General features: G+C 37.8%; 1 protein-coding gene across 1 annotated transcript in view; it reads left to right on the top strand.

Moving 5' to 3' along the window:
* The window catches only part of Il18r1 (interleukin 18 receptor 1), a 45,403-nt gene extending 32,350 nt beyond the window's left edge, over positions 1-13,053 (top strand). Inside the window, exons 8-11 of the mRNA XM_004651691.2 lie at positions 342-481; positions 4,076-4,234; positions 10,294-10,452; positions 12,698-13,053. Coding sequence (XP_004651748.2) covers positions 342-481; positions 4,076-4,234; positions 10,294-10,452; positions 12,698-13,053 — 814 coding nt within the window. The remainder of the gene's footprint in view (positions 1-341; positions 482-4,075; positions 4,235-10,293; positions 10,453-12,697) is intronic.
* The last annotated feature ends 745 nt before the right edge of the window (positions 13,054-13,798 follow it).

The following is a 13,798-nucleotide window of genomic DNA, read 5'->3' as shown; positions in this document are numbered from 1 at the left end:
ATGTAGTTCTACTTAGGAGGGAAGAAGTAGAAGAGAGAGAGAGAGAGAGAGAGAGAGAGAGAGAGAGAGAATGAATATTTTCATGATTTTCAACTTTGCTTGATGGCCCTGTACACATTTAAATTGTAGGCAATTGGTAGCACTGCCCAGATGGACTCAGGCTTGCTTCTGGAAGGTGCTCCATGGAAGAGCAGGAGGGTCATTGTAGTCCACATTTGACAGTACGTGCCAGAAAGGAACTTTCTCATTTGCATATTTTAGACATATAAATTCCACCTTATGTGTAAATTTTTTTCTGTCGTAAACAAAACTTATTTGTAAATTATTTTCTAATATTATAGGATTTCAGAAGGCAAGCGACATGCTTCAAAAACCTTGAGAATTGAAAAAGTTACAGAAAATAATCTCAATTTTTTATATAATTGCACAGTGACCAACCCAGAAGCCACAGACACAAGAAGCTTCATCCTGATAAGAAAAGGTATATAAGTTTTATATATGGGCATTTCTGGAAACAGCAGGCAGATGCTGAATCAGTGCCGCAATAACAATCAGTTCCTCAGTCTCCACAGCCAACCAAATTCCTGAGAGGTGAAGAATTCAATGGCTTGGTCCTTGCTGGAATCCAATTTCATGATTGCAAGCAGAGAATGAAAATACCGAACTTATGCATTTGCTCTCACAGTTGTGTTTCAAACCTTTGTAGAAACCACATGTCTGGATTAGGGATGTCAAGTACAGCACAGTGACATAGGTGCTGGTAGGAGAAGATGGAGGGAAAGCAATAACAGCCGCCTTGGCACATCTACTCCTTATGGCCATAAGAACCTATGGGATATTTGTAGATCACTGTAGGCTGAGCTTAATGGGTACAATGCCTCTAAATTAGTTTGGTACACCCCTGGGTTCAGGAGACCCTTGCATGTGCTCATTCCCTCAGTGGAAATTCACTGAAACCCCTTCCTTGGGCCAGACCCAAAGCTTGCAAGTAAACAACTGATGACTGTGATCCATGGAAGTTGTTTTCCAAGTTTGCCTAATAGACTACTCCTGGGTTATGCACTGGGCCTTGTTGGTCCAGTGGCTGCTCAGAAGTGTCTATCTAGAGCACAAAGCTCCTTCAGTCACAACTCATTTGCTGCTTCTTCCCAGGCTTTGCCACTGATTCCACAAAAATGAAGAGAAAAGTTAGATAGGATATGTGAGACTAAGAGGAAACAGAGAGAGAAAGAGAGAGAGAGAGAGAGAGAGAGAGAGAGAGAGAGAGAGAGAGAGAAATAAACACACACACACAAAGAGAGAGAGAGAAATAAACATACACACACACACACACACACACAGAGAGAGAGAGAGAGAGAGAGAGAGAGAGAGAGAGAGAGAAGGATGATAGACAGAGATACACATACAGAAAAAATGATTGGTAGGTAAACAGACAAATAGGGAGATACAAACAGGAAGAGACAGAGGTAGACAAAAATAGTAGTGACACACACAGAGGAACATACAAAAAGAAGAAAGATGGCTAGAGAGATGGCTTAGTGGTTAAGGAACTTGCATATAAAGTCAAAGGACCCAGGATTGATTCCCAAGGACCCACATAAGCCAGATGCACAAGGTGGCACATGTTTCTGATGTTCATTTGTAACATGCTCATTCTTTCTCTCTCCTTTTCTCCATCTGTCCCTCTCTCTCTATCAAATAAATAAAAATAAAATATAAAATAATTTTAAAAGATGAGAGACAGAAAGGAAGACAGAGAGGCAGATGCACAAGCAGAGAGATGGGACTGCAGCTGACAGACACACATGTGACTGCCTCAGCGTGGGTTAGAGGCTTGGATGGGATGGAGAACCCCAGAGGTAGAAGCTGCCCCCTCTGACTTGTCTGGGTGCCCATTGCTTCTCAGCCAGGATACTTGTTGAGAAGACAGTTTCCTCCCTCAGGCACTGATATTAGGAGTTACCATCCATTAGTCTTAATTATTTGACAGACTCTATGGTAAGCTCTCTCCATTATTTCTTCTATCCTCACCAGCAAGGCTTTTATAGTGAAGAAACTCACCCAAGAAACTCACACAGAGCAGGTGAAATGATTAAAATGTATATGTGTTTTCTTTTACCCCCTTGTGAATATCTGTGCTGTGGCTTGTGCACTCGTGAGGGAGAGACTATTAGAGTTGTTAATATGGGCTGATTTGTTACCATATTTGAAACTTCCTGACTACTGCTCACCACCAGCTACCCTCATGACCCTGCTCTGGAAGTTTCTGCCTTCATCATTTTTTCCTCTGAGTTCAAGAATGTAGGCTTGGAAATGGGATCTTCCAACCCACCCATGATTGCATAAACTTTTCAAAGATATAGGAATCCCAGAACCTGTCTTATTTTCAAGGTGCATATTAAGTAACCATAGTTCCTTCATCTGAATAATTGATTTTACTGAGATAATCATCTTTAAAACTGTGCTAAGAATGTGGTCATCACACTTACACTCTATTTTGGAGTATGGGTTGCATGTGAGCATGTGTGGGCACGTCGGTGATTGTAGGAGCATGTGTACTATGTCATGCATGTGAAGGTCAGAGGACAATTTGGGGTATTGGTCCTCACCATCCCTGTCCTTTGAGGCAGGGTTTCACGCTGTTCAGTGCTCCTTTGTGAGCAGGCTGGCTGGCACCAGACCTCCTGGCAGATTCTCCTCTCTCTGCCTCCCTTCTTACTCATAGTCATAGTTGGATTACAAATGTCTGCCACAGCATCTTTCTGTTTTTGTTGTGTGAGTACTGGCATTCCAAACATGTGTGCACATCAAGCACTTAATACACTGAACCACCTCCCCAGATGTCTTTTTAAATTAAATCAATATTTCATCTTTGTGTATGTGGGCGCATGTGCCACAGCACATGTGTGGAAGTCAGTGGACCTCCCATGCCATTTCTCACCTTCTCCCTTGCTTGAGACAGGGTTCTTAGTTTGCCACTATAAATATCAAGCTCACTTGTCTGTGGGCTTCAGGTGGCTCTGGATCGCTGGACTTAGTTATCAAGCTTTGTGTAGTGGAGACTTTTACCTCCTGAGCTGTCTTCCCAGAATCTCCTGTCCCAGAAATGCTTGTCTCCTTTGATGTAGAAGTCATCTAGCTATTGGAATCTATTCTTAGAAAATAAACAATAAAGCAGATAATTTATATGTGTACACTCACTGTAGCCTCAATGTAAAGCCTAGAATATGGCTTAGTGAAATGGCCTTGGTTTAAAGTAAAGAAATAATTACCATATGATGTCAATTCAGTAAATCTTCCAGGGACAAACCAAAACCCGAAGGAAATACATGTTCATGTTAGTGTAGCCATCACTACCTTGTTGGATGCTTGCTAAAATTACTTTTTGTAGTCATTTGTACTTCTCAAGTTCATCCAGAGTAAGCAAAGACAGATTCAGACTGGGGTATGTACCTCTTTTCCCAAAGGGCACATTTGTAAAAGTTTGCTGAAACCTTGCATGCTGTGTGCTCTGTTTTGCGTAACTACTCTGTATGTAATGTCTTACTCAATCCTCCAAGCAGCCACAGTAAACGAAGCAGGAAGTTCAGACGTTAGTGCATTTTTTTTTAGATGAAGATAATAGGAATTAGGGTCCTCCATGAATTCTCCTACCATGCAAACTAGCTGACACAGCTAGCCTCCAAGCCCAAATGATCTCTGTCCAACACACTTTCTTTAAAAGCCATGTGCTGTGTTTGCTCAATCCATTAACTGAGGTCTACGTTTTTCACCCTTGTACACTATTGCCTCATAAATCTGACTTTCATGGGGACAGATGCACTGATTTGCCATGTTTTTAGTTTAGGTCTCTGAATTTCTTTGCACACATTTATAAGCTGGAGTAAAAATACCCTTAGTGCAGACTAACCAAAGGAGTGTGAATAACTGTGCTGGATGTAGAAGCCCTGGGGGAGGTAGTTACTTTGATTCTCAGGAAGGTGAAAGTTGACAACTCCAACATGTTAGTGGGAGATGTGGACAGCATTGCTCTGGTTCACTATTTCTTTTTGCTTTTCTGTTTCCTTGCTTGTAGGCATGACTGATATTCCAGGCCACATGTTCACAGGAGGAATAGTCATGGCAGTTGTCCTCTCAGTGGCAGTGGTGTGCTCAGTGATTTTGTGTATCATTTATAAAGTTGACGTGGCTCTATTTTATAGACGTTTAGTGAAGAGAGACGAAACATTAACAGGTAACTTTTTATTATAGTATAACTTTTATTTTATGCTTTCATTGCTCAACCCAATAAAGAAATATTCATCTTCATATTATTTTGGTTGTATGATTGACTATCTGTGTGACAGGTTTTCCATGAAAGAACATTTCTGTACCCCACCCTGGAAGAATGATGTGTAGTTTCTTCATGTGCTTGTTTATACATTGCCAGATTTCTTCCTTTGTTTCTTTAGTTATATGTGCTCGGTGTCTTTCTAAATGTCCCATGTGGTACTTAAGCCCAGGAACTATCTGGTTGTATTTAACATGCACAACAGCCACTTAGATTATCCAGAACATGCACTGGGACATTGAATTGCATGCCATCCATGGAATAGGACAGCAAACATCTCTCTTCTGATGACACAGCACACATCTCCCTTTTGATAAAACAGCATACATCTTCCTTCCAATACCACAGCACACATCCTCCTTTTGATAAGTGGGAATAGCACACCCATTCTGTCTTCTCTTGATCTCTTTCTACTTGCAAATAAATAAAAATGTATTTTTGAAAAGTTATTAAAAATCTTTAAGTAGTAAGATATTACTGAATGTAAAAATACATCTAATCCATTGCTTTCTTTATGTGTGTGTGTGTTTATGTGATTATAAGGTAAAAAAAAAAACCCTTCATATAGTTCAAAATCAAACTTTCTAAGTAATTTTGCGAAGGAAATCTTCCTCCCATCCCTGTTCTGTGTCTCTGATTCCTACTCAGCACCCCATCTTGATAGCACTCAACTAAATGTTATTATCAATTCTTACTTCAATCCTTTTCAAAGCAGTTTTGTGTTTATTCACTCAATTTCACTAATTTCAAACCTACCTTATTATTTCCTAGATATTCTTTCATATTTTTTAAAGAAGTCTCTCAGCTTGCAATGTTGCTCAGACTTCTTATTTGTTTTATTGTTTTGAGACAATGTCTTATGCTCAAACTCATTATCTAGTCCAGGCTGGCTTTGAACATCTGATCCTCCTGTCTTTACCACCCAATACCTGGGAATATAGGCATGTGCCATCATGTCCATCAAGTGTGGCTCGGTGTTTTATTTCTGTGACAGTATCACTATTTAGTCTCCTTTAGATGTGATGAAAGGCTGGGTTCAGTCATTGCTTCAGATGTGTGCTGTGTTATCATAAGGGAGATGAGTGCTATGCTATCTGAAGGAAGATTCCAACAGTGAAATTTCTGGACATACAAAAAGCAGATACAGCTGTTACTTCAATAGATGTGGGCACTTGCCCTCCACACTGCTATACTATGCACCATCTTTGAAGTATTAGAATTAAGTTTTCTTTTTTTATTGTTTTATTTATTTATTTATTTTTATTAACAACTTCCATAGTTGTAAACAATATCCCATGATAATGCTCTCCCTTCCCCCACTTTCCCTTTTGAAACTCCACTTTCCATAATATCCCCTCCTCCTCTCAATCAGACTCTCTTTTATTTTGATGTCATACACTGTGAGATTATGGATATCCAGGCCATTTTGTGTCTGGAGGAACACATTGGAAAGAGTCCTACCCTTCCTTTGGCTCTTACATTCTTTCCACCACTTCTTCCATAATGGATCCTGAGCCTTGGAAGATGTCATAGAGATATTGCAGTGCTGAGCACTCCTCTGTCACTTCTTCCCCACACCATGATGCCTTCTGAATCATCCCAAGGTCATTGCCATCTGAAAAGAGAAGGTTCTCAACCAAAAGTGAGAGTAGCACTAATATATGGGTATGTGCTTACTGGGCAGTTTGATGAGCATAATATATACATTTAGCCAGAGAGCAGCAGATGTTACACCCCTAGGGCTAATGACTACCCCTATTGTAGGTTTTCAGCATCAGGGATGTATTCCCTCCCATGGAGTGGGCCTCCAATCCAATTAGAGGGCAGTTGTTTTCCACCATGACAGAAGTGCCACTATTTTACCCATTGGCTCATTTGGCCTGGAAAAATATAAGGCTTTCACTGTCCACTGTTGAGTATCTTCACTGGTGATTTCTCTTTCTCCCATTGAACTGCATGCAAAATTGCTTCTTCCAGCTTTCTGTCAGCTGGTCTACATGGAGGAGGTTGTTATCTCAGTGCCAGCAGGATTTCTCAGTGGCCTTGCAGTCCAAGTATGTGGAGTCTTCAGCAATAGGATCTATTCCTGGTGGGAAACCAAGGGCCTCGGCAATGACCTGTAATGTTTTGGGGGCATCAGGGACCTCCCTGGCCAACAACTCACTGGAAGGTATTGCATCCCTGGCACTGAAAATTTTCTAGTAACAATCTATGGCTTCTGAGGGTTCCATTATCCAAAAAAGTAGGATTCATATGATTTATTTATATCCTTTTAGATTTTGATTAGCCCTCCCTCCACCTTTCCTTTATTCAATGTCTTCCCCTGACCTCACTTAGGCCTTTTCACCCCCATTAATCTATTTTTCTACTTACATATATACCATACCATTCTTTAAGTACCCCCTCCCTTTCTTTGTCTTCCCTTTATATTTCTTTTCTAGCTTAGTGACCTTTGCTACTGAGTTTTCTTCCTATTCACACAGAAGTCCAGTCATCTATAGCTAGGATCCACATAAGAGAGAGAACATGTGACATTTGGCTTTCTGGGCCTGGGTTACCTCACTTAGTATAATCCTCTCCAGATCCATCCATTTCCTGCAAATTTTATAACTTCATTTTCTTTAAGTTTTCTGATAGCTTCACCCACAATCTTTTGTATTTTTGCCTGTATGATGGGCAGGCAGTTGAATCTTCTAGTAATCTTAATTTGCATCTCATTTATCAGGGCAGAGCATAAGCGACCTTTCACCTGATTAATTCATTTATGTGTCCCTTTCAGTGCACCTCCTTTGGGACTCTTCTTTTCATTGGGCTGATAAATTTATTTTTTCATTAGTTACAGAAACCTTACATTCTAGAAAGTTTAGCAATGTTCTTATGCTGTCATTTGTCTTTTCACTTTAATTACATGGTATGTCTATGTGGAAAGCTCAAGTATGTCTTTACATTCTGGCTTCTAGATTTGGTAAGTTCAAAGGTCCTCCTAACCTCATGATACAAGGAATTCTCATATTAGCCTTGAGATTTTTACAAATTCATGAAACACCTAGTGAAGTCAGGCAACTTGGCTTTCAACCTGTATGTGTATATGATCTTGCTACAGAGGGAGATGTGGAAACTAAGTGAGAAGTCCCTAACTGGTATTTTCTGCGTGGTCTATGCTCTTATAGAAAAGTGTTCTTATTAAAATGGGCATTGAGGGGCTTGAGAGATGGCTCAGAGGCACTTGCTTGTAAAGACTGATGTCTAGGATTTGATACTCCAGTACCCATGTAAAGCACATGCATCTAGGTTTTAGAATGGCATAAACTAATACTTCTCTTTCTGATTTCCCACTGATACTCTCCCCTTTCCAGTTGTGCTTGTCCTGACTCACAGATACGTTGTCAATTCATACTCTTAACCCCCAATATGGCCCTAAGCATACACATTTGTAAATATGCTCTAAGTCACTTTCCTTAGTGTGACTCATGAGCAGGGGCAGTCCATGAAAAGGCAAAAATGAAGACATAAGTATAAAAACAAAACTTTTATAGCAGCTTGACATTGCTGTAGTATCCGAGAATATTTAATATCAGCTCATAAAGGACTGGAAATGAAACTAAAAAAATCAACCAGAAGTAAAACAAAGTCATCCACCATACATTGTTTAAAAAACATTGTTCCAGCTAACTGTTCTAAATATAAATTCGAATAATGGTTATTCTCTTATTTTGGGACCAAATATTTTTTGTTATTAGCTATCATATTTCTTACTATGAACCCATACTTGGTTAATTTTTAAAGCCAATAAACCTTTTGTTATCTGCATATAAAATGTAACATAAACTAGCATATTTATATTCCAAGAAGAGAATTATTTGATGTTAATACTTGGAAACACTCTTTTTCATGTAGAAGAACAAATATATATCATGTAATATAAGTCCAGATTGACGATTGACAGAATTACCTTCTCTGTTTCTTACCCACAGTTACATCTTGGGTTTGAGAAAGGTGTGCTCATTTATTTATCTCTGTTTTTGGACTGATATAGTGACATTGTTAAACAAAGATGCCAGCTCTTACGTGTCTAGTAAATAGTTGTATTTTATAGCAATCGAAAAGAATAATCTAGTTACTGATCAATAACTAGTTTTACTTTTAGCTAACATTTCTCACCTTTGATGAGTGTGTATTTCTATAAGCTTTATAAAAATGCCCATTTCAAATTTTACATATATATATATAATTTTATTATATATATGTAAAATTATATATTATTATATAATCATATATAATTTTTATATTTATAATTATATTTATAAATATATAAAAATATATAAATAATATATAAATATATACATAAATATATAAATATATTTAATAAATATATAAATAAATATATTTATATTTATAATTTTATATATAATTATATATAATTATATATATTATATATGTAAAATTATATATATATAAAATTTTACCTAAATAATTACTTTATATAAGTGGTAAATCCTGACTAAAGCCGCTGATCAGAATACTGCAGGAAGACATGGGTGAGCTTTTTCTAGAAACAAAAGGCATTATTATTATTTTGTTTTGTTTTGTTTTGAGGTAGGTTCTCACTCTAGCCCACACTGACCTAGAATTTAATATATAGTCTCAGGGTGACCTCAAACTCATGGCAATCCTCCTATCTCTGCCACCCAAGTGCTGGGATTAAAGGCATGCATCATTCACGCCTGGCTAAGCATTATTATTTTTTGTGAGCCTAGATCTTGTTGAAGAAATTAGACTGAGCTATGTATCATAAATGAGGTGAGACTTCAACCAAGTGGACCCAGAATGACTTCATCCTGTTACATTTTAATAAAGTTCCAATCATATTTAACTTTCAGATCAATAGTAAATTTGTTGATGATACATGTAGCATAATCTTAACTTCTTGGTTATTTACCCAATTTCCATGGGCTAGAGATAGACCATTCTACCACCATTACCCTTCTCCTTAGTTAGCGTCAGTTACATTTAAGACATTATTCAACTTTTGCCCTTTTCTGGAAGCCTGGCTACTGCTAGGGTTTCCTCTTCTTCCAGTGTCCAGCTTGTTTTGTTCATTCCTGGGTGTTGTGCTGTTTTTCATCTGCTGAGATGTTTTTCACTCTTCTCAAGTTGTGAAACTAGATGTTTTTGTCTTCTCAATAGATTAGATGAAAATAAAGAGGGTTGCAAACATTTTTTAGTTATCTAGTAATGGTAATGAATGCTCTTTGTTATTTAGGCAACATGTTTTCTTCTGAAACTGTTTCCTCAGCCATTATCAGGAAGTGAGTGGGAAGAGACTTTAGGGTCACTGTCAGGCTTTCAATGGATCATATCATTTCCTTTTGATATGTGACTTTTGTAATGATTGAAAATATGATCAGTTGTGCTTTTCTTCTAACCTAATGCAACAAGCACTCCTATTATATATGTGTGTATGTGTGTGTGTGTGTGTGTGTGTGTGTGTGTGTGTATATATATGTATATATATATACATATATATGTATATGTATATATGTATGTATGTATATAGACATGTATATAGACTCATTTTTAGTTATATCCTTAAAACTTTTAGAAAGTAGAAACTGGGATAATGGAGTGGAAGAATTAATTGAAATGAATGAATGAACCAAGGTAAAATTTGTTTTTCATTCTTATAATGGGCTCTCTTAAGGTTTTCTTTGCCTTTTTTGTCTTTGTACTTCTTTAGTGTTCAAACTGGGGTCTTGTATCTTTCTACCCTTCCATGGTGGAAGTCTTAAAGTAGATCCTTCAAAAGAGTTTAGCAAATTTATTGCTTGGTTACACTGGAGATTTGACAATGCTATATTTAACTGTGTCAACAATTCTATACTCATTATTTATGACTTCCATACAAATTCTTACTCAAAAAGCTTTCTCTACCCACTATTTAAAGACACCACTTTGTTTCCTAGATGGCAAAACATATGATGCTTTTGTGTCTTACCTAAGAGTGTGTCATCCTGAGCATGGAGAAGAATACACCTTTGCCGTGGAGACTTTACCAAAGGTGCTGGAGAAACACTTTGGGTATAAATTATGCATATTTGAAAGAGATGTAGTACCTGGAGGAGGTAAGAAATGGAATGCTGGAGAGAAATCTGGTAGAGACATTTTCTTTTTTAAAAAAATTAGTCAATCAACCATCCTTTTACCTTAAAAACATGCCAAGCTATCTGAATTAGAAATTAACAGGTCAGGGCTGGAGAGATGGCTTAGCGGTTAAGCGCCTGCCTGTGAAGCCTAAGAACCCCGGTTCGAGGCTCGGTTCCCCAGGTCCCACGTTAGCCAGATGCACAAGGGGGCGCACGCGTCTGGAGTTCGTTTGCAGAGGCTGGAAGCCCTGGCACGCCCATTCTCTCTCTCTCCCTCTACCTGTCTTTCTCTCTGTGTCTGTCGCTCTCAAATAAATAAATTAAAAAAATTCCCCATAGTTTTAAAAAAAAAAAAAAGAAAGAAAGAAATTAACAGGTCAGCCAATGACTTCTTAATTTATTTTTCAGGTTCTAAGATTGATTTATTTTTTATTTGTACTTTGACAATTTCTTGCACACATATATCTTAATGCTATATACCCCTAATTACTCTCTCTTATCCCCCTCCCACTCAGGCTGGGCACCCCCCCCCCAACTTGTTAGTAGAGGGCATTAAGGAGAATGAATCACCACCCTTACCCAGCAACCATTAATTGCCACTAGTTCCCAGGGATTGGTGAGGCCTCATAAGTCCCACCTTCTTTCATGGTAGAGTGACTAGACCATGTCTGTTCCAGGGGAAAGAGTTCTATAGTTAGTTGTAATTTGTTACTCAAGTCAGTCTGGTTAATGGATACTTTATTATTTCACAATAATCAATAGTGAGAAAAATAACTCTTGTCTTTCCTCTTTAGCTCTCTTCACTGTGCATCATGGGCCTAGCTCCCTAAGCAGAAGAAAATGTGGGAATTTTATTTTCAGGATCAAATCCAGAGCTGATAAAACTATGAGGCACTAAATCACCTACAGTAAAAATTTTGCTCTAAGGAATCGTTTATTTGTTTGTTTATTGGTATTTTGAGGTAGGGTCTCTAGTCTAGGCTAACCTATAACTCACTTTGTAGTACAGGTTGGCCTCGAACTCAAGGAAATCCTTCTTCTCAGTGATTTTTCAAATCCTGGGATTAAAGATGTGAGACACTATTCCTGGCTTTGTTTTATAATTTAATATGTGATGTTTGGACTATGATAATAGACAATTCTTATTAGGAAATACTTGTTTTATATGGCTCTAATACTGATGACAGAGTAAAAGTAGAAAATGTGAGATTTGAAAAAGGTAAATAAATGGAAATTATTGGTGATTCTCATCAGTTATGAAGTAAACCCCATTGTGAGATGTGGGTAACACATCTCTCTTCCTGTGGAGCTTTTAGCATACAAAAGCCACCTCATTATTTCCAAAGCATGTACCCATGCCTTGCTTTAGTTTTAATACATTACCATCATATCATAGGAATAATTTTAGAAATGGATTTCTTCCAAATTCTTAACTGAAAATTAAGATTTTTTTGTATGTTGAGTTATATTTAGTTTTGCTTGAAATCTCTCTGGTCTTGGGAAAGCTTCGCTATCTGCCACTTGCAGTACACATGTGACTAACCACCTTTAGTGAATCAAAACCACATGCATTCATTTACACAGTTCCTGTGGAGGGGCCATGAGCTCTAAAAGCATAACGTGTGGTTGGAACAAAGACAAGATAATCTGCAAAGACTGATATGTTTATTGCCTGATCATTTGCACAGAAAGTTTACCAACTTCTGATCTAAAAAAATAAAATGACTGGTATAGGTTAGATTTTATTGTTTGTTCATAAAATGAAAATCTTTCATTTTAGCAGGCTTCTCCTCAAAGGAGAAGTGGCAAGAGGTGTAATGGATATGGAAACATACTTCTTCTGGCTTAATTTCTGATTAAGTTTCTTACTACAATTGTATGACACCAACAAATCGCTTAATACCTCTGTGCTTGGGCTTCCTTGCTGTAAACCTGGATGAAAACAATACCTTTTAATAGAGTTATTTTGATGATTATATAAATTAGCATACACAAAACTTTAAACGGAAGCTGGTGAACAGTAACTGCTAAGTAGATATTCACTTTTACTGGTATGTGGATGATCATTTTTCTTGGCAGCTAAAATTAGGGATAAACAGCTTATTTTAAAGAAAACATGGTACAGCTAAAAGTTAAACAATGTAAAAACAAAAATATAAAATAAATTTTTGTTGCATAACTAAACTTTCAGTCTGCTTAAATTAATGACATCTGATTATTCCAGCTGTTGTTGAGGAAATCCACTCATTGATACAGAAAAGCCGAAGGCTTATCATCATCCTGAGTGAAACGTTCATGTCAAACGAAGCTAGGTTTGAACTTGAGAGCGGACTCCATGAAGCACTAGTAGAAAGGAAGATCAAAGTCATCCTCATTGAATTTATGCCTGTTAGGAACTTTACGCTGTTGCCTCAATCATTAAAGCTTTTGAAATCACACAGAGTTTTGAAGTGGAAGGCCCAAGAGTCTCTTCCATACAACTCAAGGTTTTGGAAAAATCTGCTTTACTTGATGCCTGCAAAAGCCACCAAGCCAAGTGGAATAGAATTGGAAGTTATGCCAATTCTGCCAACACCTTGATAGTAACAAGGATCCATGTCAAAGAGAACTGGAGTTCTTTCACAGAATGGGTGTGTAAACTGGTTCATGACAAAACAGTCATTTAAAATGCTGGACTCTGGAAATCCTACCCACTGTGAAGAACAAAACTATGTCATCAGAGATGAGACAAAACCTTGAGCTGAAGTCATGTGCTCCCACCATACCTGGGAATTCACAAGAGACAAAATTCCTCATTCTCCCTCCTCCTCAGCTATCTGCTTGTACAAAATCCCCCATTCAACAAGGCTAGGCTAGGCATGATATAAACTAACTTATGCCTCACAAAAGACACTTCTTTATAAATTTTCACTGCTCATAGCTAACTTGACTTAGATGTGTTAAGTGCATGCAGAGGCACCTTTTGTCAACTAGTAGGTGACAGTGCTGCCTTTGTTACCTCACAAGAGCTGTCCATCTCTAAACACAGCAGATCCTGCACAGGACATGGGAGACGAGGGCTGGCAAATTGCATGCAGGTGGAACTAGTGATTGCTGCAGGGACTAGGCAATGTTAAGAAGCATTAGAGTCTCAGTAAGGCATCATGCAGTTTGCTTATTTAGAACTGTCCATACAAACTTTTAAAAGGGAATCTTGAACATCTTTGTGTCTGTCATGATAGGCAAAATTAAATTCAGATAATTCACTGTGCCTCTCACTTTTAATGGTCTGAAACATTTGTTGATTTTATAAAAATGTTTATATAAAGGATCATGTTAGTCACTA

The sequence above is a fragment of the Jaculus jaculus genome, chromosome 4 (genome assembly GCF_020740685.1).
Source record: "Jaculus jaculus isolate mJacJac1 chromosome 4, mJacJac1.mat.Y.cur, whole genome shotgun sequence".
Taxonomy (NCBI): Eukaryota; Metazoa; Chordata; class Mammalia; order Rodentia; family Dipodidae; genus Jaculus; species Jaculus jaculus.
The sequence above is the reverse complement of the archived record's forward strand: the minus strand, read 5'-3'. Positions and strand labels throughout refer to the sequence as shown.